This window comes from Python bivittatus, unplaced genomic scaffold, assembly GCF_059951505.1.
Source record: "Python bivittatus isolate LINGU-HERP-01145 unplaced genomic scaffold, Pbiv_v1 ctg000850_np1212, whole genome shotgun sequence".
In the NCBI taxonomy this organism is placed as follows: Eukaryota; Metazoa; Chordata; class Lepidosauria; order Squamata; family Pythonidae; genus Python; species Python bivittatus.
This window is the reverse complement of record NW_028277112.1, coordinates 42903503-42930103: the sequence shown is the minus strand read 5'-3', so window position 1 is coordinate 42930103 and position 26601 is coordinate 42903503. Positions and strand designations below refer to the sequence as shown.

The following is a 26601-nucleotide window of genomic DNA, read 5'->3' as shown; positions in this document are numbered from 1 at the left end:
ATTTAATTGCATCTACTTGATTATATTTAAATTATAACACAAAAGAACAGAATTTAGTTCCACTTTCTCTAAACTACAGAACTCTGGCAAGCAAGAGTAAGTCAAAAGAAAGCAGATCAGTAACATTCTTTGTTTACATAATGTCACTTTTTCGGAGCTTTTAGTATTTTGAAAGGGAGGTTGGGATTGATACCAAAAATAAGCAGATTGCACACTGTTCAAAACAACATGGTACTTCTAAAGCTTGAGAGATAGTCTGTGGAATAGCCTGGTACTTCCTAAAGAGGAGGCTTTTTTTTTAACAGCAGTTCTCACATAGAATGGTGTTCGTTGTACATTAGGTTCACAACGATCACTTCTTTAAACATTTAAATATGTTCAGGGTAGTGATTCTCAGTCAGATGGAATGGAAAGGGATAGTTTTTGTTGTCTCGTGTAATAAATAGTGTCAACCTCATCTAAAGAGAGAAAGAATAGCATTTATATTTCCTTGTGGGATGTTATTGAGGAGCAATGGATTTGTAAACTTTCTCTAATGAAAGTTTGTGAAATCCAGCCGGTTAGCATTTATATCTTACTCTAATTGGAACTATTTAAAACTGCACACACAGCCCTGGCTTTTATGACCATGTTTGCAGATGTTTTATTTCAACATGATCTGCAATTTATATACAATTATTTTTATCCATTCATATAACTTTTAAAATGGTTTACTTCTGGTATATGTGTTGTTGTTTTAAAAATTCAACCTGCACTACCACAAGCTGTTAAAGGCAGAGCAACTCCTGGGGAAAGAATTCTAGTTTGGAAGTGTCCTGTTGTTTTTTCTTTTCTGCATTTGCAAATAAATATAAAAGCATGGCAACAGCAAGAATAACAAAAGGAATTAAATGTGCTGTTCTAATAATGAACGCATAACCTAAGCCAATTCAAGAGAGTGTTTGCTTCAGTCAACAGTTGCGTAGCCAACGAAATAAGGTCCAATTAACATGACAATTTTTAATGGTGCCAGGTGCCACGTTTGCAACATGTATTCTATTAAAAGGAGTAAGAGCTGTACAAGAGTACAAAGTTGTCATCAGGAAATAGGTGTTGTAAACAAAACAGTTAAGTTTATGGTGCATTCCCATTTGGAATATTCTGTACTGTTGCATTTATTCCACCACAGTTAAGATGGGGAAGATACAGAATAAGTAATTAAAAGTTAGTACACCTTCCTGTAAAAGTATTTTACAAAATAGGGATACTAAACATAATAACATAATACTTTGTGGGAAGCATGAACTTCAGAGATTAGGAAGAGCAAAACTTCTCTTTGTTCTTGAACTTGAATCACCAAATGAAACTGGCTGAAGCAAATTTGAAACCAGCAATGAGTGCACAGTGTACTGATAAGAGTATATATAGCTGGCTCCAATATGCAGAGTAGCTGTGGGTATATTGCAATATCTTAAAGTTCTGTCTGTTGTTATAATTATTTTTCTGTAGCTCTGTGGAATGACAGAACTTCAAGATCATTGTGCAGTGGAAAAACTGAATGATAGATTAGGCAGCTGCCCCTACATAATTAAGCTTTCTGGTCTCTCCTCTTTACTGCAGCTCTTGATATTTCTTGAAAAGCTATGAGTTGAAGGACTCTCAATAATGCCCATGAGAGTCCATTCAGGCCATTTTACTTTTGCAAGCCATCTTTGACTTCAGACCAAAATCTTGCACATTTAAGGTACAGCAAGGAACCATTTTAATTATAAAGCCCCCCCTCCTACCCATACACACTCCAAAGGATGGAACTTCTGCAGCTTGGAGGAACCCTACTATATTTTAGAGATAACATTATTTGTGATAATTAATTGTATACCAACTGTACTTGTTTTGGAATGTTTTCCCTTTTAATACAAGCAAAATGTTAATTTTGCAAATATTAAATAATTTAACAAATATTTTGTTTTGCCTTTAGTGAACATTGACATTGCCTATTTTCAAATACAGTAGTTGTTCCTGAAGCTCTTGATCCATGAACTCTTGAAAATACTTAATGGAAATGAATGCCAGTGTGTAATTTAATTTCATCTAAGAATCTGAAATTGCCTCAGTACATTCCTTTATTTTCCTTTCACTTTTCTATAGCTTTATTTTATCTTATAATACTGCAAATGTAGAATCTAAGCTTTTATTCAGTTGCAACTTTTACATACTTCACAGGTATTAATAAAACCTTTCAAACCTTTCTTTTAAACTTACAGTTTTATTTTTGATTGAATTTCTACCTAAGCGTTCTAAGATTTCTATTACCGGAAGAAATAGCTTATCCAAAACATTTGCTTGTACTGAGTTCTTGAGAGTGGCTAGTCTGCAATGTACTAACAAAAATGTCATTTTTCATCAACTACATTAATGCACTTGAAATATTTTGAGCTGAACAGTATTTTCTTGGATGGTACATCTAGCTATTCCTGATAAAAAGTAGATTTCAGGTAACCCATCAGCCTTCCATAATCATTAATTAAGTATTTCATATATCATGGTAAATTATTTCAGGGAAAATCAATTACTCAATTATTAAAGGGGAAGAAATTACTTTAAATAATTGTGATTTTAAAATATTTTATTTAAACCTCATTGATAGAATTTCTGCTAAGAGATGAGGATATAAATTTCTAAATAAATGGTAATTAGAAAAATGCAATAAAAATCAAATAATGGCATATCACGTTTGCTTTTTTTGTATGCCATAATTCACAAGACTTTCTGCTAAGAAATACAGAGGGTGCACATTCCTTTCACTTTAGCTATACAGTTTTTCCTCATTTTAAAAACTGTATATAGTAATGATGATTTATTATTACCTCCACAAAAGTTGTGAACTCCATTGTCCCTTTATCTTCATTGCAATGTGGTGTAAGGAGACAGACGTTTTAGCTGACATTTCAGTTAACTATTTTACTATTGCATCACATTCCTGAAACGTATAAATAAACTATGTTTCATTTTTATATCCAAATAATGCCTTTGTCTCAGTGGGTGTTTTTTTGGTGGGGGGGTGGCAAGGAGGATGATAGACTCAAGTTTCCATTTAAACCAAAAGTAAAACCATAGTGTCATCTGCCTTGCTCTTATTAACTAAATTTGAAGATATCAAAGGGATGTTGCAGAGGGGGGAGCATAAAAACAGGATGGTGGCTGCAGCCATTTGTACCCCATCTATGCATTTTCTGGTATCTCAAAAGGAAGAAAAGAAGAAAAGAAGGGGAAGCAGGAAAGCCTGAAACTCAGTTCATCATGTTCATGTGCCAATTCAAAATGATATCCATTTCAAACAAATATTTTCTCTAAATCTAATATCTAACCAGAATTTGAATAATTATCTAGAATGCACATATAAGCTGTTTTTTATTTTTATTTTATCCCTCATTTTGGCATTTTGGAAGCTGCTTAGAACCTATGGGAATTTTGTAGCAGAGGAACCTTAGTAAATTGTAAATGAATAAGGGAATGTGTTTCCATTAATATAGTCTGAGTCTTTGAATAATCAGTCCCATTATTTTTACTTGCAAAATTAGGTCCATTATTTCCTGTATAAAAGTGAGTTTGTATGTTAATTCCATATTTGAATTCTCAAATAAAAAACTATTTAATATTTAAGATACCCTATATAAATCTGTTATAGAGCTTCAATTGTACTGAGTACCAGACATAAATGAATTATACAGGCTAACTGAAAATAATTGATAATCATTAAATAAACGTTATAAGGGGCCCATGAGGTTTCCCTAATCAAGTGTAAGAAAGACACACAATGCTGAAATTTGCAAATGTTTTGGACCAGGATCTGGAAATTTTTGTTATCATGCAGTTTCACACAGCTAATTAGGTGTACAAACTTGAAAACCTAAACAATAATTAATGAACGGTGTCCTTCGTTCCATCCACAATTTTAGTCCCTTTCTATAGCTTGTTTGGAGAAATTCTATAAATATATCATTTTGCTAAAGTTCCTAAACAAATAAACATACAAAACCCTCACTCTTAAAATGGATTATTTAACTGCCAGCAGAACAAAGAGATTGGATTCCTCTGTTCTTTGGCAACCCTTTTTCCCCTAAATTTGATCTGGAGGATGAGGTTGGATTGGAGATATATTTAAGAAGATTTGGGAATACACAGGAAGGTACATGAAGAGGAATTGAAAGAGGAGTCCCACTACATGAGCAAGAGTCCCAAATTCTATTTTTTTTTTAATTGGATGTATTTGTTATTTTAAAATTAATTTGATTTAATATTTTAATAATATATAGCAACTCTTGTATGTAACTGGGAAAGGAACAGGTTAAAATTCCAATCCATTTTTTAGCTTGTGAAATTGGTTTTTGTTAACTTGAAGTTTGCCAAGATATTTGGCAGCCTGTCTTGTTGAGGAGAGGGAAGAAAAGGAAAACTCTGTGTCATGGGAGATATAAGACAGAAGGACATAATTAAGATTGAGTGTAATCCTCTGGAGTTCCATATAGTACAGTTCTGTGTTCTCGTTTCCCCGCTACACACATTTCTTCCTTTGCTTTTCAGTTGTTTCTTAGCAAGTATACTGTTATTTTAAAAGATTACCAAAAAGATAAACAATGAACTAATCAAACTTTTTTGAATACATTTTGGCAGACCAGGAACAAACTTTGGCTCAGCACTGCTGCTGCAGTCTGATGAGCCCAATGCCACGATGCCATCAGGCATACCCGCAGTGTGGCTGAGTGCCATGCTAAATAGCTGGGTGCTAACAGAGATCATTCCTCACTGCCTCAAAGGCAATGCCATCCTGACCATCCTGCATCAAACGAAATGCCAGGTGATCTTAATCTAGTAATATTACTAAGAGACATGAGCATATGATGCACTCAATACTTTTAGAGTGCGCAGGCAGGAGACTCATTATGGTCGACAGAAAGAGATGTGGGGCTTACCTACACACAAACACGCTGACCGGGTGATTCTGGATTTTAGAGGTTACTATTTCCAGAGAATAAATACACTGAAATGTATTCACCTGCATAGCATGTCTTTGCTTATGCATCACCAGCAAATTCAGGAAATATGAGAACGCAGTGAATACATTTTGTCTCTGAATTTTTTAAAGCTAGTGCTTGGATGTGTACTTGTTGGGGAGGGGGGGTTGATTAGATTTGGACTATGGGCCAAGTTCAGTTTCTAGTGGCTACATGGATATATCCAGTGATGCTTTCATCATTTTTTTAAAAAGAGCTCCAAATTATACTGAGATCCCTATGTTAGGAACCATAGGTATATGGTTCCAAAGGGTTGGGAAAGAAAACTGCCTCGCAGAAATTAAAATCTACATGACAGATATAGTATCCCTCCCCAAAGATTGCTTCGTGGTTATTTTGACCCAAGTGTCTTCACTGATACAGTTGCCTCCTTTTATAAGGTCAGAAGGCCATTGCACACCATACATGAAAACATACTAGGAGACTCTATCTGTCATTTACATCCTTCTTATGCAACTGTTTAGCCTGAATTTGTGCTGCTGTCAGAGGCAATGAGGGTCAGCAGTTGTGGTGACAAATTGGTTTTGACAAGCTTAATGACCTCAGGAAGGAAAGTCTGCAGCCTTGATAGCAAGTACAGAATAATTGGTTAGCTCAGCCAAACAGGGAATGTGTTAAAAATCCCAAATTCTCTTTGGCAGGTCAATTTTACCATTCAGCAGAGGTGAGGTGGAAGGTTGCCATCAGCTTTTTTAAGCCTACAAAAGTATCAACAGCCTTTTTTTCAAGCCACTCTATTTTATCTGGCAAGATATTGAGAGGAACAATCAAAGCTTACAACCAACAATCATGGGACAAAGTTAAGCAGATTGTAATGAGGAAGTTGGCTGTATGAATAGCATTTAGAATTATGATAATTAGAAAATTGTCAGGGTTTTTTGTATGCTAGTGAAAATGTTCTTTTAATCTTAGATTTTAAAACTGACAACACAATATCACAAAAGTAAATTTTGTATATGTGAAAGATAACACCAGTTCTATATCTATTCTATTCTATTCTATTCTATTCTATTCTATTCTATTCTATTCTATTCTATTCTATTCTATTCTATTCTATTCTATTCATTTGTAATCTTCTACTATAGTGTCAGAATATAATTTAAGAAAAAAATAGGTTTAAGCAGCACAATAGTGTGTAATATTAATTATTATTTTGAAAACAACAATTTGTTTTTGTTTTTTTTTAATGGATAGGGTTGTGGTAACCAGACCTCTGGTATATTTCTAGATTATATTCTAACCCATAGAATACAAATCATAATTCTTTTCTAAACAAAAATAACTAATAGGAAAAAGCTAAGGCAGCTAAGCAAAAAATAATAGAAAATGTTTACTGAGCAACAAAGTACATACTAAAATTTTGCAATAAATTTGCATATGATTTACTTGTGGAGAGAAAAGTAGAACATTCTGGGCCTGTTTGCTACTCTGAAGAACTCCCACTGACTGAAATACAGATTGAACTTTGAAATAAAATTTCCTTGCATTTTCTTTTTGCAACTGTTGTTTTTGGCAATCTTTCTCTCAAATCACTAACTGAATATTCTGGATTTTTTTGTACTTCACACTAAGCAAAAAAAAAATTAAAAGTAACCATGATCATGAAAGGGGACTGTCTAGATTTTAAATATTAGGCTACATTAATTTAATTTCTTTTCAACTAAGATATTTGAATGAATGTGAGAGTCCCTCTGATGAAAATGCTGAATGTTTTCCAGATTGCATTATTACATAAAAGAAAAATATGTGAAATGCTAATATAGTTGAATCAAATAATAGCATCATGTAGAGAGCCACCTGTTCAGTGTTGAATTCCTGCTCGGAAAAAAAATGTTTTTATAAGGATTGTAATTATAAATGCTTAACAGAATATAGCATCCTCTGCAAGATGTAAAAACTCATTTTAAGAATACTGAACATAAATTCTGAATTGTGAAAAATACATAAAGGCCATGATACAATTAACTATTTCTTTTAGGAATCGATTTACATTGTACTATCAAAGGGAAAATAATAAACTTCTTTATTTGCCTTATATCAGAGGTAGGGAATTCCAGGCCATGAGCCAGATTCACATCTCTTAAACACTAAGACTTGACCTTCACACTTTCTCCACATCAAATCCCCTGCTCTGTATATTTATTTTCCCTTTTTTACCTCTAATTTACAAGCTAATAAAGGGAATCAGAATAAAGTTAGAAAGAAACATTTGGAGTACAGTTGAATCTGCACTGTTGAGTCTTTCATTGCTTGTTTGTTTAAGATACTTTTGCGATAATTTATCCTATTTGGAACCTTCACTTTGAGATTATTACATTTATATTGAACGTTTTATATTTCTATTTTATAAATCAATCAATGTTTCATTGCAAGCTGAACAGATATGTTTCATTACTGGAGTAAAGAACTTCAGGATACTTTCAGCTGAAGGAATGAGGGTGATGGGAAAAACTTTTCCTTGCCTATACATTATGTAATGGTCAGAAGCAGAACTTTTCCCCATGATGTCACCTCACACTTCTGGGACCTAAATACTTGAGTCTAGAAACCATGTGGGCAGAGCTAATGGAATATTTATATATTGTTTATAAAGTCATCCCAGAACAGTAGTTCTAAAATAGAAGACTGACATGATTACATTGATCTGATCTACGCAACTGCTTGATCCGCACATACTTCCAGATTATTTTCCTGATGTTAAAGCATATCATTAGTATGTTGATATTAGTTTCATTGGATGCTCAATTTGTGATTATTTGGTGCATTCAGAGTCCTGGCAAGTTCTTGTCCCTAACTGGAATGTTATAATAGTTCCAACACTTAAAGCAGTTAGACCTGTTTGGGCCTTATTGTGAGAAGATTAAAATCTGAATGTACATCTTGGAAGGAACTGTAATTTTGGAATATCTTATTTAGACATGGTAGGTAAAGTGCTTTTTTGAAAAAAATATGGTCTGAAAAGGGGATAATTACCCTTAATCAGCAAATAGGCAATGATACTTGGAGAACATTTGAAAAATTATTTACCCCAAACACCCAAATGACAATGTATACAATTAAAATATTTTTTATTTGGCCCTAAGCCTCCCAAACTCCAGATGCTTTAAGCATATTGGATATTATATTATTACATTTATACTATTATAAAAAAAACTTTAAAAAATGACAGAAATACCCTTGGATAATATACAAGAAATCTGGAATCTAGAGGGTATGCTATGTTACAAAATCAGTGGTTTCAGGTTTAAAGAAATGTTAAATACATTTCATATTCCCTAAAAACCTACTTTTTGAGGTGTATTGCACTTCTTGTCAATGAATGTTTAGAATAGGGTGGCATTTTTAAAATGCTAAATATGTAGTCCACTTCATGGATCACTGCCTTGTCGTGGCGAAGGGGCTTGCGTAACTCAGTGAAGCCATGAGCTATACTGTGCAGGGCCACCCAAGACGGACAGGTCATGACAGAGAGTTCTGACAAAATGTGGTCCACTGGAGAAGGAAATGGCAACCCACTCCAGTATCCTTGCCAAGAAAACCCCATGGACAATGTCAAAAGGCTAAAAGATATGACGCCAGAAGATGAGCCCCTCAGGTCGGAAGGTGTCCAACATGCTACTGGGGAAGAGCAGAGGGCAATTCCAAGTAGCTCCAGAAAGAATGAAGTGGCTGGGCCAAAGCCGAAAGGACGTTCAGCTGTGGATGTATCTGGAAGCGAAAAGAAGATCCGATGCTATAAAGAACAATATTGTATAGTACCTGGAATGTAAGATCTATGAACCAAGGCAAGCTGGATGTGGTCAAACATGAGATGACAAGATTGAACATTGACATCTTGGGAGTCAGTGAATTGAAATGGACAGGAAGGGGTGAATTTAATTCAGGTGACCATTATATCTACTACTGTGGGCAAGAAACCCTTAGAAGAAATGGAGTAGCACTCATAGTCAATAGGAGAGTGGGAAAGGCAGTAATGGGGTACAACCTCAAAAACGACAGAATGATCTCAGTGCAAATCCAAGGCAAACCATTCAATATCACAGTCATCCAAGTCTATGCTTCAACCACAGATGCCGAAGAAGCTGAAGTTGACCGGTTCTATGAAGAGCTACAACACCTTCTAGAACTAGCACCAAAAAAAGATGTCCTTTTCCTCATAGGGGATTGGAATGCTAAAGTAGGAAGTGAAGGAGTAATCGGAATAACAGGCAAGTTTGGCCTTGGAGTACAAAATGAAGCAGGCCAAAGGCTAATAGAGTTCTGTCAAGAGAACAAGCTGGTCAAAGCAAACCCTCTTTTCCAACAACACAAGAGACGACTCTACCCATAGACATCACCAGACGGTCAATACCGAAACCAGATTGATTATATACTTTGCAGCCAAAGATGGAGAAGCTCTATCCAGACAGCAAAAACAAGACCAGGAGCTGACTGTGGCCCAGATCATGAGCTTCTTACTGCAAAATTTAGGCTTAAATTGAAGAACGTAGGGAAAACCACTAGACCAGGTTTTCCAACCTACCATACTCAGGTATGACTTAGATCATATTCCTTGTGAATACACAGTGAAGGTGATGAATAGATTTAGGGGATTAGATTTGGTAGACAGAGTGCCTGAAGAACTATGGACGGAGGTCCGTAACATTGTACAGGAGGCAGCAACTAAAACCATCCCAAAGAAAAAGAAATGCAAGAAAGCAAAATGGCTGTCTGATGAGGCTTTACAAATAGCTGTGGAAAGAAGGAATGCAAAAAGCAAGGGTGAAAGGGAAAGATATAAGCAACTGAATGCAGATTTCCAGAGAATAGCAAGGAGAGATAAGAAGGCCTTCTTAAATGAACAATGCAAAGAAATCGAGGAAAACAACAGAATGGGGAAGACTAGAGATCTCTTCAAGAAAATTGGAGATATCAAAGGAACGTTTAGTGCAAAGATGGGCATGACAAAGGACAAAAAAGGCAGGGACCTAACAGAAGCAGAAGAGATTAAGAAGAGGTGGCAAGAATACACAGAAGAACTATACAAGAAAGATCTTAATGTCCCTGATGTCCATGCTGGTGTGGTCACTGATCTTGAGCCAAACATCCTAGAGAGTGAAGTCAAGTGGGGCTTAGGAAGCATTACTAACAACAAAGCTAGCGGAGATGACAGTATTCCAGCTGAGTTATTTAAAATACTAAAAGATGATGCTGTTAAAGTGCTGCACGCAATATGCCAGCAAGTTTGGAAAACGCAACAGTGGCCATGGGATTGGAAAAGGTCAGTTTACGTTCCAATTCCAAAGAAGGGCAATGCCAAAGAATGCTCAAACTATCGCACAATTGCACTCATTTCACATGCTAGCAAGGTTATGCTCAAAATCCTACCAGCTAGGCTTCAACAGTACGTGAACCGAGAACTACCTGATGTACAAGCTGGGTTTCGAAGAGGCAGAGGAACTAGAGATCAAATTGCCAACATTTGCTGGATCATGGAGAAAGCACGAGAGTTCCAGAAAAACATCTACTTCTGTTTCATTGACTATGCAAACGCCTTTGATTGTGTGGATCACAACAAACTTTGACAAATTCTTAAAGAGATGGGGGTACCAGACCATCTTACCTGTCTCCTGAGAAATCTGTATGCAGGCCAAGAAGCAACAGTTAGAACTGGTCACGGAACAACCGATTGATTCAAAATAGGGAAAGGAGTACGACAAGGCTGTATACTGTCACCCTGCTTATTTAACTTATATGCAGAGTACATCATGAGAAATGCCAAGCTGGAAGAATCACAAGCCGGAATTAAGATTGCAGGGAGAAACATCAACAACCTCAGATATGCAGACGATACCACCCTAATGGCAGAAAGTGAAGAAGAACTAAAGAGCCTCTTGATGAGGGTGAAAGAGGAGAGTGCAAAAGCTGGCTTGAAACTCAACATTAAAAAAACTAAGATCATGGCATCTGGACCCATCAGTTCCTGGCAAATAGAAGGGGTAGAAATGGAAGCAGTAACAGACTTCATTTATTTGGGCTGCAAGATCACCGCAGACGGAGACTGCAGCCATGAAATTAAAAGACGCTTGCTCCTTGGGAGGAAAGCTATGGCAAACCTAGACAGCATATCAAAAAGCAGAGACATCACCTTGCCGACAAAGGTCCGCATAATCAAAGCTATGGTTTTCCCAGTAGTAATGTATGGCTGTGAGAGCTGGACGATAAAGAAGGCTGAGCACCGAAGAATTGATGCCTTTGAACTGTGGTGCTGGAGAAGACTCTTAAGAGTCCCCTGGACTGCTAGGAGGTCAAACCAGTCAATCTTAAAGGAAATCAACCCTGACTGCTCATTGGAAGGATTGATAATGAAGCTCAAGCTCAGATACTTTGGTCACCTGATGCGAAGAGAGGACCCTTTGGAAAAGACCCTGATGCTGGGCAAGATTGAAGGCAAAAGGAGAAGGGGATGGCAAAGGATGAGATGGTTAGATAGCATCACTGAAGCAATGAGCATGAAACTGAGCAAACTCAGGGAGGCAATGAAGGACAGGAAGGCCTGGTGCGATATGGTTCATGGGGTCACGAAGAGTCGGACATGACTTAACGACTGAACAACAACAACAAAATATGTAGTAAATTTGCAGGAACAATAGTACAAGTACTTTGGACTTGTCCAGTAATAGTTCCCTATTAGATATGATGATGATGATGATGATGATGATGATGATGATGATGATGATGATGATGATGATGATGATGATGATGATGGAGAAGGAGAAGGAGAAGGAGAAGGAGAAGAAGAAATTAAGGTTTAAGCATATGTTTAATTTTACGTATGTTAAATTATATTGCAGAAGTTTGGAATGTGTCAATTCATAAATTTGATATATAGAACCTGGACTGTTGCAAAAAAGCTGATTTTATATTCTGAGAAAGATATGTGTATATCAGATACTAAAGGATGACTTAGTGAAATTTGTCAGCTCTGTCTTTGAACTGGCTCTGACGCAAAATTGGACAATAAGATTATGTATTATCTAGGCTTAATTCACTGCTTAAAAATTAAATCATAATAAATGCTATCATTTTGATATTGTAGAAAAAGGGAAAATCTCAAAATTTTAAGTTTCAAAATTTTAATTGTATTGTATTATGCTATTGGCAGCTGGGGTTTGTTTTTGTTTTTTTACTATTTTCAGTGACTGAAATGCCTTTTTTTCCTCATTTTCCATTCTTCTCCCCCCCCCTTTTTTTTTTTTAGTTTGCATTGTTTCATTTTTTAGGCATATGCTTTGTCAGCAAAAATTTAAATTAAGCTTAAATCAGAATGGAATGTAGTGTTCTTCTTAGTATATTGCTTGTATTAGTTCAAAAAATCAGTTAAAATCCATTTGAAAAATAGCCCAAGTTATCATCTCATTGCCCAATTAATCCGCTGGTAATCTTGGGGAGAAGGAATATTTTATGATGATAAATGATGTAACACAATCCTGTAGAATATAATTCCCAAACCTGAGAATTTGCTTGTCAATTTGTACCCTAAATGGACCGGTTTTGGCAAACCTCTTAAACTTTTGAGGGACATCACAGAATTTGTATTGATGGAGAGCCTACTTTCCTTTTTTCTTCTCTGCTTGATGCCAGAGCATAGTTTTATCTATGAAATCAGGAACAAATAAAACATCTTTAAATAGTGAAGAGTAGATCAGAACAGAATACTTCAAACAGGTTGTGTGCCAAACAAGAATGCAATTTTGTCAGCTAACAAGACTACCATACTGCTGTAATCTACCTCATGCCCAGTTAAACTTCTCCTCTACCTTATTTTCCCTTATAATTCTGACTAATAGGCTCAGGCTGCTCATTGTGTATTTTAATATTGTAAGATGAAGCCTAGTTTTGCTGTGATATTGAGTAATGCTCCCATAATCCTCCAGTGTTAATGCACTGCTTGCATCGAATCACACCTCCTTTTCACAAACCCATCAAGGCCTTTCCGTACATCACACTAAGATACCCAGTTGCTCACCCCTCCTGCAAATTCATGGCTGCTTCAACTAAGAGCACAGTCCTACACAGGGCATAGTTTGATTGCCTAAAGTGAGATATAGATAGACTTAGAAGAATGGACCTAAATGAAGAAACGGGGGTTATACTATAATATGATTACCATACTACTATAACCTACCCCATTCTCAGTTAAGTTTCTCCTCTATAGTGGCCCTGCTCATGTGAAGTTCAAATCTATTATTGGCAGGTCTGTTTTTATTTTTCTAACTGCAAAAAAAAATGCAGATATGTAAAAGCACAAGAATGTACCTTGTTGCTCATTTATTTAGTGAAGCTTCTAAGCTAATCTTTAATTTCTCCTGTTTGAATAGGCAGATTTCATTTTAGTGGAGATATTTCTATCTGTTCACACTCTGATTTTCTATGCCAGTCATTTAAAACCAATGTCACTAAGAATAAATAACTCAACAGCCAATTACACTAAACCCAATGTTTCATTTTAGTGAGAACTCTTCAAGTTGTAATTAAAATCAGTGTTAATTTATCTAAACATATTGAAGACATTAAAACATAACGATTTATTTTAAGGGCTGTCTCTTCCATTAGGCAAATCATGCTTTTGGTCATAAAGTGCATGTTTATAGAGATTTTAATGCATTTTAGCTTTTTAAAAAAGACTGTTATTAAGTGATCAAAAAGGAGAAATTGCTGCTTTCCTGTCCTTGCTTTTCTTCTAAACAATAATAGTTTTATTTTTAAATATAATTCACTCTGATTGTCTGCCTGATTACTTAGTAGTAATCCCTACTGCATTCCATGAAACAGCATTCCAAATGTGCACAGGACTGCAAATGAAAATAAAGTCCACCAAATAGTGCAGATTGCAACAATACAATAAATGAAAGTACTTCATGGGGTAGTTCTTAAATAAGGACATTCATGGGGGCAGCAAAGGCAGCAAATGATGATACTTGTATCATGACATCATCATACAAATGATGTGATTTATGTACTTGCATCACATCAGACACCACAATGTCCTTATAGCATGTGATTGTTGGCTGTGACCCTTAAAGATGATTAGGGGATTGAAGGTGGCCCTGGATATGGCATCACAGATGGTGAATGTTGTATTTTGAAGATTGCACAGACATACCTTCATTGACAGCTTACTGCCTTCCAAGACAAATTCAAGGTACTTAGATATCACATAAAGCCTTACTGAGGGGCCCTGTTCACAGTCACTTATGCCCCCATGACCTCCAGACTGGACTATTACAACATGCTCTACATGGGGCTGCCCTTGAAGAGCATGCAGAAGCTTCAGCTGGTGGAGAATGCAGTGGTGCAGGCAGTTAATGCCATGGGTTACTTGGTGCATGGGACACCACTGCTTTGCAAGCTTCATTGGCTTCCAGTGCTTCAGGGTGCTGATAGACTAGCCCCAACCCCGCTGGCCTTTCACAAGGCCCTGAAAACTTGGTTTTGTGCCTGAGCCTGAGGCCCTGGGTGTGTGATGGAGCCCCTCTCTTGGCTTTGCTGTTGGTTGTTTTTATGGTGTTTGGGTCCTATGTGTTCTTATTTTTATATTATGTATTTTATCTTTTATTGTAAGCTGCCTAGAGTCACATATGTGAGATGGGCGGCCATAAAGCAAATAAATATAATAGCCTAGAGCCAGACTTCTCCAGGACCATCTACTCACATCTAATCCTCCCTGTACTTTTAAATTATCAGTTGGGACCTGCCACAGATAGAGTTAACATCAACAGCTAATTTGACTTGTTCTGAAAGACAGTATTATTGTAGAGAGTAAGGAAGATGGCCTTGGCTGATATAGGTAAGATCCATTACCAGAGCAATGAGGGGAAAAACATACCTTAAGTCCAAAACAAGCAGAAAGTATGTGGAAGTAGGCTAAGACTACTTTTAATGAAAGTGGCTATAATAACAGAATCTTGCAAGTCTGAGTGTGCTGTACCTCCTCCCTTTATACCCATGTCTATTAGGGGCGTCTCTGTCTGAGCTGCTTCCTCATACTTTCTGCTTGTTTTGGACTTTATGTTTTTCCCCTTGTCTGTTTGGTAATGGATCCCGCCTATCTCCATCAAGGTCATCTTCTTTACTCTCTGCAGTTATAGACAACAAAGGTATACATTATCAAAAATATAGTTATCCCTGTGGTATTATAGGGCTGTGAAAACTGGGTCATCAGAAAGACTGAATTAAAAAAAATGGATGCCTATGAATTGTGGTTGTGGAGAAAATCATTGAGAATACTTTGGACTGCAAAAAGGACAAATAATACTAGATAAAGTAAAATCAGACTGATAATTGGAAGCACCGACAATGAAGCTAAAATTTCAGTATTTTGAACATATAATAAAAAAGCTGGAGTCATTTTCCAAATGCTTGGAAAAATCAAAGGCAATCGAAAAGAGACCAAAAGAAGACAAGGGGGCTAGATGTAATCACTATCACTGATGACACAAGCATGAATTTATAAGAGTTCAAAGAAGCAGTTACTGACAGAGTATCCTGGCATAATACTGTTTGTCAAGTCATACTCGGAAGTGACTGAACCATAGTAACATCAGACGTGCATAAGAGTATACTCTAAACCCATTGAGATCAATGAGATTTATTCCCATGTAAAAGTGTTAGGATGAGTGTCTGTGCATGCAATGTTGAATATTGAACATAATGAGTCTTTGGAATAGCATGTCATCATCAGATGGATATCATTAGAAGCTTATGACAATAATATTAACTCTAAGTAGAAATAAGACAAAAATAAAATAAAAGGTAGAAGGACAGGAAAAAAATAGAAAACTTGAAAGCTAGTTTTTCCTAATAAGAGGTTTGCTACTGAGCTAATTTCCAAGTTCTCTTTTCCTTCTGATTGCTTTCACTCCACATGGCTTTGAAATTATTAGCAGCTGATGCATTTAGAAAGAATTTCTCTTCCAAGAAATTTGCTATAATATTAATTATCTTCACAGAAACAACAGCTAAGTTAATCAAGGCTAAATTTGGGAGGTTTCATTGAAGCCCAGTTTTAAACAGGTTAATTTGATAATAGTTTTCACAAGCCAGTATGTATTTGTGTGTGTTGATGCATGTCTGTGTATGTGTGTGTATAATTTGTCTATGCAGGCTCATCTAGTGCAAATGATGCATAAGCTGGGCAATCCTCTTTAAGTTTATGCAAAATCAGATGTAAACACCATTATTCTGAAAGGGAGTTTTTTTCTCAGGTAAATGAGCTCATGAGTGTTGTTACAGAGATAAAAACCTGCCCAAATGTCCTTATCTAAAGTTAAGCTGGATCTTTTTTCCTGGTAAATGTCCATAATGATTTCAGCCTTAATTAATTCAAATCCTTTCTATCATGATTGGGATTGTCTGGCCAACACTTGAGAATAACACTTTCAGTTAAGACATTCCACTGGGAATTTAGTTTTAGTCCATTAGGGAACTGCATTGTGAATGAAACAGAGGCCAATATCTTGTATTTAAATAGTAACATACATAGAATGTTTAAAATTCAGAAGGTTTGCTTTATTATTAAAGATACCTCCCTTCATTTTCAGCATTTCTCTTTAAAAACATGAGTAGCCTAGAATTATGTTATTCCGGTTAGTAAAATATCAATGTAACAGATAAATATAAAGAGTATTTTGCTTATTTTGAAGAAGCAGTACAGAAAGCTTTAAATGAACATGTCACGTTATTATTTGAGCTGCATTATACTGTGTTATTTATTTATTTTATATATTGCTTCCCATTTAAAAACTCTCAGTGGTGTATTATGGTATAGTTATATATTTGCTACTGGGTACCATATATACTCATGGATAAGTTGACCCTCAAATTTTTAACCAAAATATCCTGAAAAATGTGCTCCCTATGGATAAACTGACCCTCAACATTTTTGTATGTTTTAATTTTCACAATTGGCTTATCTGTTTGAGGGTGGTTGATCAGGGACCATATGTCTACATTCCATTGCATGCATGACTTGGTTTGGTTTTCCTCCTGATGAATTAGTCCTTGCTATGTGTGTGTGTATATGCATGTGTGTGACTGACAGGTCTGTTTTTCAGACTTGTCCAAGTCAAGTTATGAATGTATAAAAACTTTCTGATTTGTGTTTATGGAAGGCTTGTGGAACTATTCCAAAATGATGTTATTTGAAAGAACCGAGTGAGCTCACTCAGTCGGTGATGAATAAAAGAGGATCAGAAACAAAATAAAATTAGTCTTATGTGCCTGCAGTACTCTGTTTTCAGTCAGTTGTACTCATATTCACAATCTGCATCAACTTCCTCAAGCATGTTTTTGGGGGACGTTAAAAAGATACTTTGTTAGCTGAAAGTGAAAAGGGTTGTACAGGTGCTAACATCGTATGTTTAATCCCAAGACACTGAGGTGTACCTTTTCATTCAAAGGAAAGGGGTTCAGCCCCTCCTGGCAGTTTCTCTGCTCAAAAGAGCTCCATCTGCTTCGTCTCACCCTCCTTTTCCATTTCCATATATTTTCTTGGTTCACAAAAGCATTTTTAGCTGAAAAACAGCTGGAGGGAAAGGGTTAAGACCTTTCCCCAGTGGGGTCAACTACTACAAATTGAATCCTCTGCAGCTGCATTTGGTAAAAAAGGAAGGAGTCAGAATAAAATATTGTGCACAATACAAATAAATTATATTTCCCTCAGCTAGGACAAGGCATTTATAGAACAGATTGTTTTTCTAAATGAAGTAATATCCAGCAGTAATTGAAATTGGAGGTTTAGAAGTATGAAAGCTTGTAGCAAAACTTACACGGTAGCAAAACAGGAATCACATTAGTTTTATTATGAATATACAACTGTTTGCATAGCTTCTGTATACGCACACATCTTTTCTGAATAAAATTAACACAGTAATTCATATTTCCTGTGCTCATACACAAGCTTTTATATTTGTAAACCTTCGATATTAACTATCACTGCACATTTTCTTTATAAAAAGAAGTAGTTCTACATGTAAATATATTTCACACACCATTTGACTTTTATCGACAAGAACAATAAAATATATTCTTAGTGGTCCAATAATTGCCTTTATGAATTAGGTTACAGCTTCAATGTAAACATTACAATACTGAAGACAGCATAATAACTAGGAAAACCTTTAAAGGATTATTATTATTATTATTATTATTATTATTATTCATATTTTAATACTTCCATAAAGTCTAGGTGACTCAGGCTTCCTTCTGTCTCAAATTCCTAAAAATAGCAAAAAGTTGGCATGTTTTAAAATGACTAATTGCAGAAAAAGTTGTTACTTGATCTTCAGACCTACGTCTAATAACTCATAAGTTATTAACATTTCAGTTTGAAAATATGGCTAGTAAACTTGGTTTCTTGTTTCTTCATCTAATTATAGCTCATTAAGGAATAAACAGACGAAGCTTTAGCAAATGAAACCATTCATGTTATGTTCAGAAAAGCATGATTCTACTCTTTTTCTGTATTATGATTATTTCTAAAAATGCTCCAATAGCCCTTGCCATGGATTTAGTAGCAGATGCCTGTGGAAAGGAACCTGCTCCAAGAAATATTCAGCATCTAGGGAAAGAACAAAGAAAGAAGTGTTTTGTTCTACACAGCGGAGAAATATGTAATATTAAGGGCTCCATTAATGTATAAAACTAATTTGTTAGGCAGGTGTATTGGTGCTAAAGCATAATTTTACTTTTATACAAAACATTTGGCCATGTTAGATTTCTATTTTGCCTCATTTTCTTAGACCACAATTATATCTGTGCTGTAGTATGCAATAGTTATATATGCTCAGTGATGTAAGTTGGCTAATTAACTGAGAGTAAGTCCTATTTAACTTAATGGAACTTACTTCTGAAAAGAAATGTGTAACTGTATTGTTAATGAGTTTCTGTATTATTTGCTCACATCTAAAACAGACTCTAGTATACTCTTTAAGAATTTGTCTGAAAACCAAGCACTGTAAGCCCCATGCTGATACTCAGTAAATGTTTGTGGGTGGGGAAATTATGCACAATAGTTGCATTTATATCTGCTCTTTTCAGTAATATGGATGAACCCATTAATGTGTAGAAGCAGGGGCAGTAACCATAGCCAGGGTTTTCTTCATTACATGCATTAATTGAACATCTGCAATGGCTAGAGACTAACTTTTAAACTGTTAACATGAATACATACTGTAGGTACAAAAAGAAGAAATTTCCTTTCCTTCAATCTTAGAAATGTTATTTTGTTTCCCAGTTCGAAGGCTGCAAGAAGGCCTTTTCTAGACTAGAAAATCTGAAGATTCACTTAAGGAGCCACACTGGAGAAAAGCCTTACCTTTGCCAGCATCAAGGGTGTCATAAAGCATTCAGTAATTCCAGCGACCGAGCCAAGCACCAGAGGACGCACCTGGACACTGTAAGGGAAGAATGTGATTTTAGATAATATTTTGCTATCCTGACTGATGTCTTGCAGACATATTGTTTATAAAGTACACATAAAATGGGGACTTACAGTGGAACACCCAGGAGGAGTGTTGGCACATTTTATTCAGGTTGTTTTGAAATTCAGTTCTTGTTAGAAGAGGCCACTATGACAGACAAGACCTTTCCTTTTATAAGTCTAAGAGGCTTGGGCTGCCCATTGTGTACATCATTTTTATACTGTAAGATGCAGATTAGTTTTGTTGTGATACAGGGCGATGCTCTCACAGTTCTCTCACCCACTCCCCTTTCACATATCCATTACCCTAAACAATACCTTCCATGTATCACATTAGGGCAGCCTTTCTCAACCTTTTTCCCCTTAAGGCACCCTTGAAATAATGTTCAGGTCTCAGGAAACCCCTTCATAAAAATATTATATCTACAGCTCATGATACATTTTATTTATATTATATATATATATTTCAATCATGATCTCTTGCAGAACCCTCGCGACCTCTCACAGAACCCTTGGGTACCATGGGACCCCAGTTGAGAAAGGCTGCATTAGGGCATCCAGTTACTCATCCTGCCAATTCATGGCTCCTTCAGAGCCCTGCATAGGGCATGAAGGGAGATGCAGAAAACTTAGGGGAACAGACCTGAATGAAGACACAGGGGCTGTACGATATAGTTATAAAATAAATAAATGCTGAGATAGTGCTTCCTCTCATTCCTATCATGCCAGGGATGGTGCAGAATTGAGACTGAAGAACATGGGTCCTGATACAGGAAGATAAATTGCGCTCTTATGAGTAGGGGAAAAGATAGTGTTAAACACTAAATAGTAATAGAAATACTTGAAAGCTTAGGATGTCAAACTGATATTCCAATATTTTGCTGGTAAATAAGAATTATATAACTTAGCAGCATCCTTCTTTCTGTCTGATCTGCACAGACTCCAATAAAAATGAATATGTGTTAATATTTTATATTTCTTTACAAATTCAATTTCTCTCTTTCCAGTAGAGAAACACTGAAAATTGATAGTATAAAAATAAACAATAAAACATAAAAATAATAACCTACAAGTAATTTAAACCATTCTGTAAATATAAATTATAGTGAAGTCTAATTGTGACATTAAAAATGGGTCTCACAGAGGTGAATGGACAATTAAAAAATTAAGCAGCAAACAATCAGGGGCTGGTTTAAAAATAAAAATATTGAAATGCTGACAATTTAAAAATAGGGAAGATTATTCAACTCACCTCTTTGGGGAGGTCATTCTATATAACAAGGCATTTTCACATAAAATAAACTCACGCAATGTTACCAGCCTTGCCTCAGAAACCAGTGGCATATGGAAAATAGTGACACCAGTTGTTCTTATGGATGGGCATTTACAGGAGTGCAGTTCATGAAATAACTGAAGCACCTTTCTGAACCTAGCTGCTTGAAGCATTGAGCGCTGTGTCCTGTAGAAGGCCTGATGCAGTCACAAGGAAAGACTCCTGATGACATTTGAACATAAATGTGCAAGCACAGAAGACACTTCTGTTGAGATTATCACTGAAGCAAAATGGAAAACAATCCTGACCAAAGGGTCTTCTTTCATGCATACACATGCTCAGATGATGTCAGGAGACCCTCAGAGCAACTATGCAGAACCTTTAATAGATTACAAAACCTCAATACTTCAAGCAGCAAGTTTGCTTTAAGGACTTTGGAAAGCAGTTCTTAGAATGGTTTCATACAGCTCTCAGATATACTCAAAATATTCTCATCAGAGTGTTTGGGAGTTTCTATAATACAAGAGTATATAGGCAAAACGTGATAGAGAATATGTGTATGTTAGATTTTGAAATCCCGAAAATTCTTTCAGATTCACGTGAATCCATTTTAGCATAGGCCCCATTTTGGTTAAATCTGATTTCTTGAGGTGTATATTCTATGCCCAAACTGATCTGAGTAAGTTGCTTCATATTGTATCTATTATATATACAGCTGGAAGCACATTTGCATTAGTGTTGAAATTTTCATTTGGGAATCATAACATTAGCTGTCTGAATGAACATAATTAAAGCTGGCTCAGAGCTATGATTTTGCTAGTGCCGCTTTTTTGCAAAAGCTATAGAAATATATCTTTATGAAAGTAATACTAGAAAGGTTGCGGTAAAAATATTTGAAGATATGTTTGGCTGGGTTTTGAATTAAGTTTTCTCCTTGAAGGAAAATAGATAGGTCATTAATTGCAATTACAGGAAGAACATGTATTCCATAAATTACATTGGGAGGTATGTATGTGCTATGAGTACGTACATCAGACCTAAACACCAACAATGAGTGCCTGATCCACAGGAAAAACTCTTGAACTGTATCATAAACTAAGATGGATACCTAAACAATGTTACCCATGAAAGCAATTGTGATGGTAGAGGAACTCTTAGAAATTAAACCTTACAATGGAATACATTCTTAAAATACAAATAAAGAATAAGGAATATTTTTTTTCATCTGTAATTTTTTTCAAAAGGGTTATTTATAGCCATTATGGAGCATGAATATTTCAAAAAGTTTTTATACTTTCTGAAAAATTGTTATACAGCTTTTAATATTTTTAAGCTTTAACATGTAGCATTTGCTTCTTCTTTTATTTCTAGCTCACCATATCCCAGACTAACTTTTCCCCTTCATTCTCTCTTTCTGAAGCAGGTTTCTTCTATATCTCTATGTCTGGGACTTTACTACAACTTCTTTACCTGAACTTCTAAAGAAATATATTTTCTGACTAAACCAAAGTTTTATATGAGGGATGCATAATTGTAAGTACAAGTAGAGATGATAGAGAATTTATTTGATCAATATGTAAAATGGGTGTCCACGGGGTATGGTCAAGAAAGCTAAAATGATGGATGCAATGGTGCAATTGAAGCTCTACCTGGCTTTTGTGTGCGTTGCACACATGATTCCCATAAAAACAGGTTGAACTTCAGTTACGCTGTTGTGGTTATCATTTTGACTTTTTGACCACAACCTAAAGACACCACTGATGTAAAATAAGTCCCTTCTGCCTCTGCCTTTTTTTTACTGATGGCATATTTATTCTACCTGTACATGGTCTTGTATGAGGTTTATCCTTATTCAGCCATACTGAACTTTGCTTTATATATAATACTACATAATAGCCCAGTTCAAAAATTTTACTCATGCATTCCCCCAACATGCAAGTATGAATACTCCACTAAGAAACTGGGTCTCAGAAGTTGAGCACTTCCAATAGCCCCACATTCTGCATGCCTCTTGGAGCTGCATCTAATGGAATCTTCCATGGGATTTGGAATACTTTTCAGTTGGTACAAAATTTAGCTGCACATATAGCTAGAAGATCCATTTCTGGAGACACTCATCCCAAGAGACTAATCAGCATATGTAATGTTAGTGTTGTGCTTTCCCACAGTGAGAGAAAATGTGAATAAAACTTTTGAATAGAGCTTGTGTGTCAGCATGTGGACAGATCCTTTCACAATTCTTCTTGTGCATGAACAATTTATGACATTGCTGCAGCTAAATCAGTGACTAAGGTGGACTGCCAATTTCTTATCTTTTTTTTTAACTATATAAATATAAGATATGGAGTGACAAGGAATATAACATTAGAAATATAAAATATAAAATTAAAAATGTTCATTCTCTTTCTTGCCAGCTTACTTTGCTATCTATCTTTTTTCTGTGCCAGAATCTTCATGGCCTTTCTTCTCGTGGTTTTATGAATAATATTCACAGTATTGCCATTTCAGAAATTACAACCTTAACTTGTGACTTGCCATTTCTTTTCATTTTTTAGAAACCTTATGCTTGTCAGATTCCTGGATGCACCAAACGATACACAGATCCAAGTTCTCTAAGAAAGCATGTAAAGGCCCATTCTTTTAAAGATCTGCAAGCCAGAAAAAAGGTAACCTTTACAGACTTCTGTGCCAAGTGAATCCTGTGCAGCTCTAAATGCCATATGAAAAGCACCTGTAACAACATAGCCATCAACAGAAATAGTTTTCATTTGCACATGATAATGATGAATAGAGAGCTTCTGTTCTAGCAGCAGCCAGGATAGTTTCTATCCCGTATGCCTTAGTATGTTGCAGCTGGCAAACTTTTTCATCATTTTACAATTAAACGAACAAAAGAAAATCTGCCATTGTCCATTCACAACGTTTCCTAGCATATGTATTTTATATATACCATGTATGCTATTTCCCCAAATACATGCATTTTTGTTCTTCCCCAGTGTATACTTTTTGTACTCATCTTCCGCAAAAGATATACATTTTGTACATAATTTTTGAGTCAATATTTGAACAAGCATTAACAGGCTCGAAGAATTAAGCAACTGTTTTTGCCACATCAGATTCCATCATACCATTTGATTTCAAAAGAAATCCATGACAGACTTCTTCAACATCCACTTTCAGTTCTTTTCTATGACTATAAAACAATGCATCCCTGATGTCTAAATAGTTATTTATTATTACTTTAAACATGTGGTTGTGCTCTGTATATTGCATATTGTTTTTCTCACAGACTCATGTTAATTCTTTACTATTCTGTAGCCTCTCAATCCACCAAAGAAAGAAATGGGATGGGATGGAATGGAATGGAATGGAATGGGATACTCAATTTAGCTTCAATTATTTATGATAATTTAGCTTCATTCTTGTTATGTTTTTGGATAGTTTTAATCTATCAGCTGGCATTCAGAACATATTTACTGAACAAAAGGAAAAAGCTTTTCATGTTAGTGATCAAAAGAGTATAAAATATCTTTGTTATAATGTGTAATATTAATAAGTTACAGTATTCTTATAAGGTCTTGAAAATGTTATAAGTGAAATTCACTTCATGCTTCATTATTTGAAATATTTCCTAGCATAATAATAAAAATGTAAGGAATAATGAAACTTTAAAGTCAGAATAAAGGTTATTTATGTCTTTAATTAGAGAAGAAAATGGGCTTAATGAAATTTTTTTTTACAAAAATGTGAATTCATCAAAAAATAACCATAAAAATTCCAAGGTGATAAAAGCTCAGTGAAGTAATAGATCCAGCCCTAGGGAACCATTCAGCTGAACAGAATGAGATCCTTTGCTGTTACACCCAGTTAGTCATGGATTTGTTTAATATATCCTGCTTGACTGCCTCTAATCCTCTTTCTCAACCTCCCCTCTGCACACAAAATGACATTATTTTGCTGTCTTAAGATATAGCTTGTCCTTCAAAATGCCATGGACATATTAGAAATACAAAGATATATGCCAAAACCCATGTTCTTACTTCAAGAAATCTTGGCAAGTCCATAATGATAAAATGTCTATAGATTCCAATACAGCTGGTTTTCAGTAATCGTGTCAGCATGTGGTTACACTGATATTGCCAGTATCCTAGTGAATCATTATAGCATTTTGCTTTTCCTTCTGGGAATTCAGTTGAGCCTTTAGTAGAAATGTAGAATGAACTCCACATACCATGCATAGTTACGACTAGTACAATAAACACATACCATATCCAAGGAGATTATAGAAAAGCTAATGAATTTTGTGTTTGCAGGTAATGTCTGTTCCCTGTGGATGTGTCTAAGAGCTTTTTCAGTAGTGTTAAATATTTACTCCAGTTTTATAATTATAAATTATAAGAATAAATGAAAAATAGATGCTGTAAATAGGATACAAGCTTATTCAAAGGATTGCCAAGGAATTGACTTTTCCTTGATCAGCAGCATGTCTGTGTGTGTCAGTCTGGTTAAAAGCATCAGCACTGCAACTCAAGATCAGTCTCTTTTTGTAGTGCATTGTGATCTCGCACACATGTCCTAAGGGGTAGAGCTTGTGGCACGTGCTGCAGATCCCTGTGCCCTTAGTCTAAAGTGAACCTGCTTCTAACTGATCTTGCACAAGGTAACCTGCACCCTAAATCTAGTTCTGTAGAAGAGAGGAATTTGCCTTCCAACAGTGGCGTTATTATTATAGTTATTGTTTAGATTAATATCTTTCCTACAGGAGCTCAGGGTGATCTATGTGGGGATCTTCCTTCATTGTATTCCCAGAACAACTGCATGAGACAGACTAGGCTGAGAGAGAATGACTGGCCCAAAGTCTCCCAGTGAGCTTTCACGGCTGAGGGTGAGGGAAGGACTGGGTCTCCCCAATTCTAAGCTGTCATGGATGTCATGGATGGATGAAAGTCAAGCTAGTGAAAATGTGTAGCAAAGAACTTGAAAAGTTCGAGGGAGAAAGCAAAAGCTATAAAAAGATAATGAAATGCATATAAATTACAGGGAATATTTCCATACATCTTCTCACCTTCTTGTATTTGTGATCCCATCTCATAATTTCAAGCGAATCCCCATGGCCAAATGCTTTCATGAAGGCAACAGTTAGATATATACAATTGCACATTCACCTGGAAGCTTCAGTAGCCATTGCCGTCACAGAGATTATAGGACACTGGACATCAATACAGCAAGTTGGGCAACTTACTGTACTTAGAAGTGCATTTTATTTTGACAGCAAAGACAGGCAGTGATGTAATGATGTCAGCAGGGGGGACATGGCAAATTTTTTTGCCCATTTTACCCATATTGGGAAAGTTGTGTGGGCATTTTTAATTTCAAAATATATAAATCTTATCAGAGGCTTAATAGAGTCATTTTGCTTTTGTTTTGCATCAAAAATCAACATTTTTTCAAACAATTACGGTAGGTGATTAATCATCTTAATTATTTGCTTTCAGTTTTGCAAATGTATCAATTAAGCCATCCAGAGGTTTACTAACTTATGCTGAAAGCATAAAGAAATAGATAAGACTGTGGGTGGACATGATAGCATTTTTCAATTACCTGAAGGAGTGTCATACAGAATGAGGCCAAGAGCTGTTGTTCTTTGTCATCAGAGTGCAGGTCATACAACAGTGGCCTTAAGTTAAGGCAGATTCTTAACAACAAAGGCACTTTCTTAATGTGGTTTGACAGTGGAACCAAATTCCAAAGGAGATGGTCAACTCTCATCCACTGGATGTGAGGAATGCACTGAGCAATGGTTGGCCCTATGG

General features: G+C 35.8%; 1 protein-coding gene across 1 annotated transcript in view; it reads left to right on the top strand.

Moving 5' to 3' along the window:
- The window catches only part of GLIS3 (GLIS family zinc finger 3), a 166506-nt gene that overhangs the window by 83357 nt on the left and 56548 nt on the right, over positions 1 to 26601 (top strand). Inside the window, exons 6-7 of the mRNA XM_088129960.1 lie at positions 19330 to 19491; positions 23344 to 23454. Coding sequence (XP_087986086.1) covers positions 19330 to 19491; positions 23344 to 23454 — 273 coding nt within the window. The remainder of the gene's footprint in view (positions 1 to 19329; positions 19492 to 23343; positions 23455 to 26601) is intronic.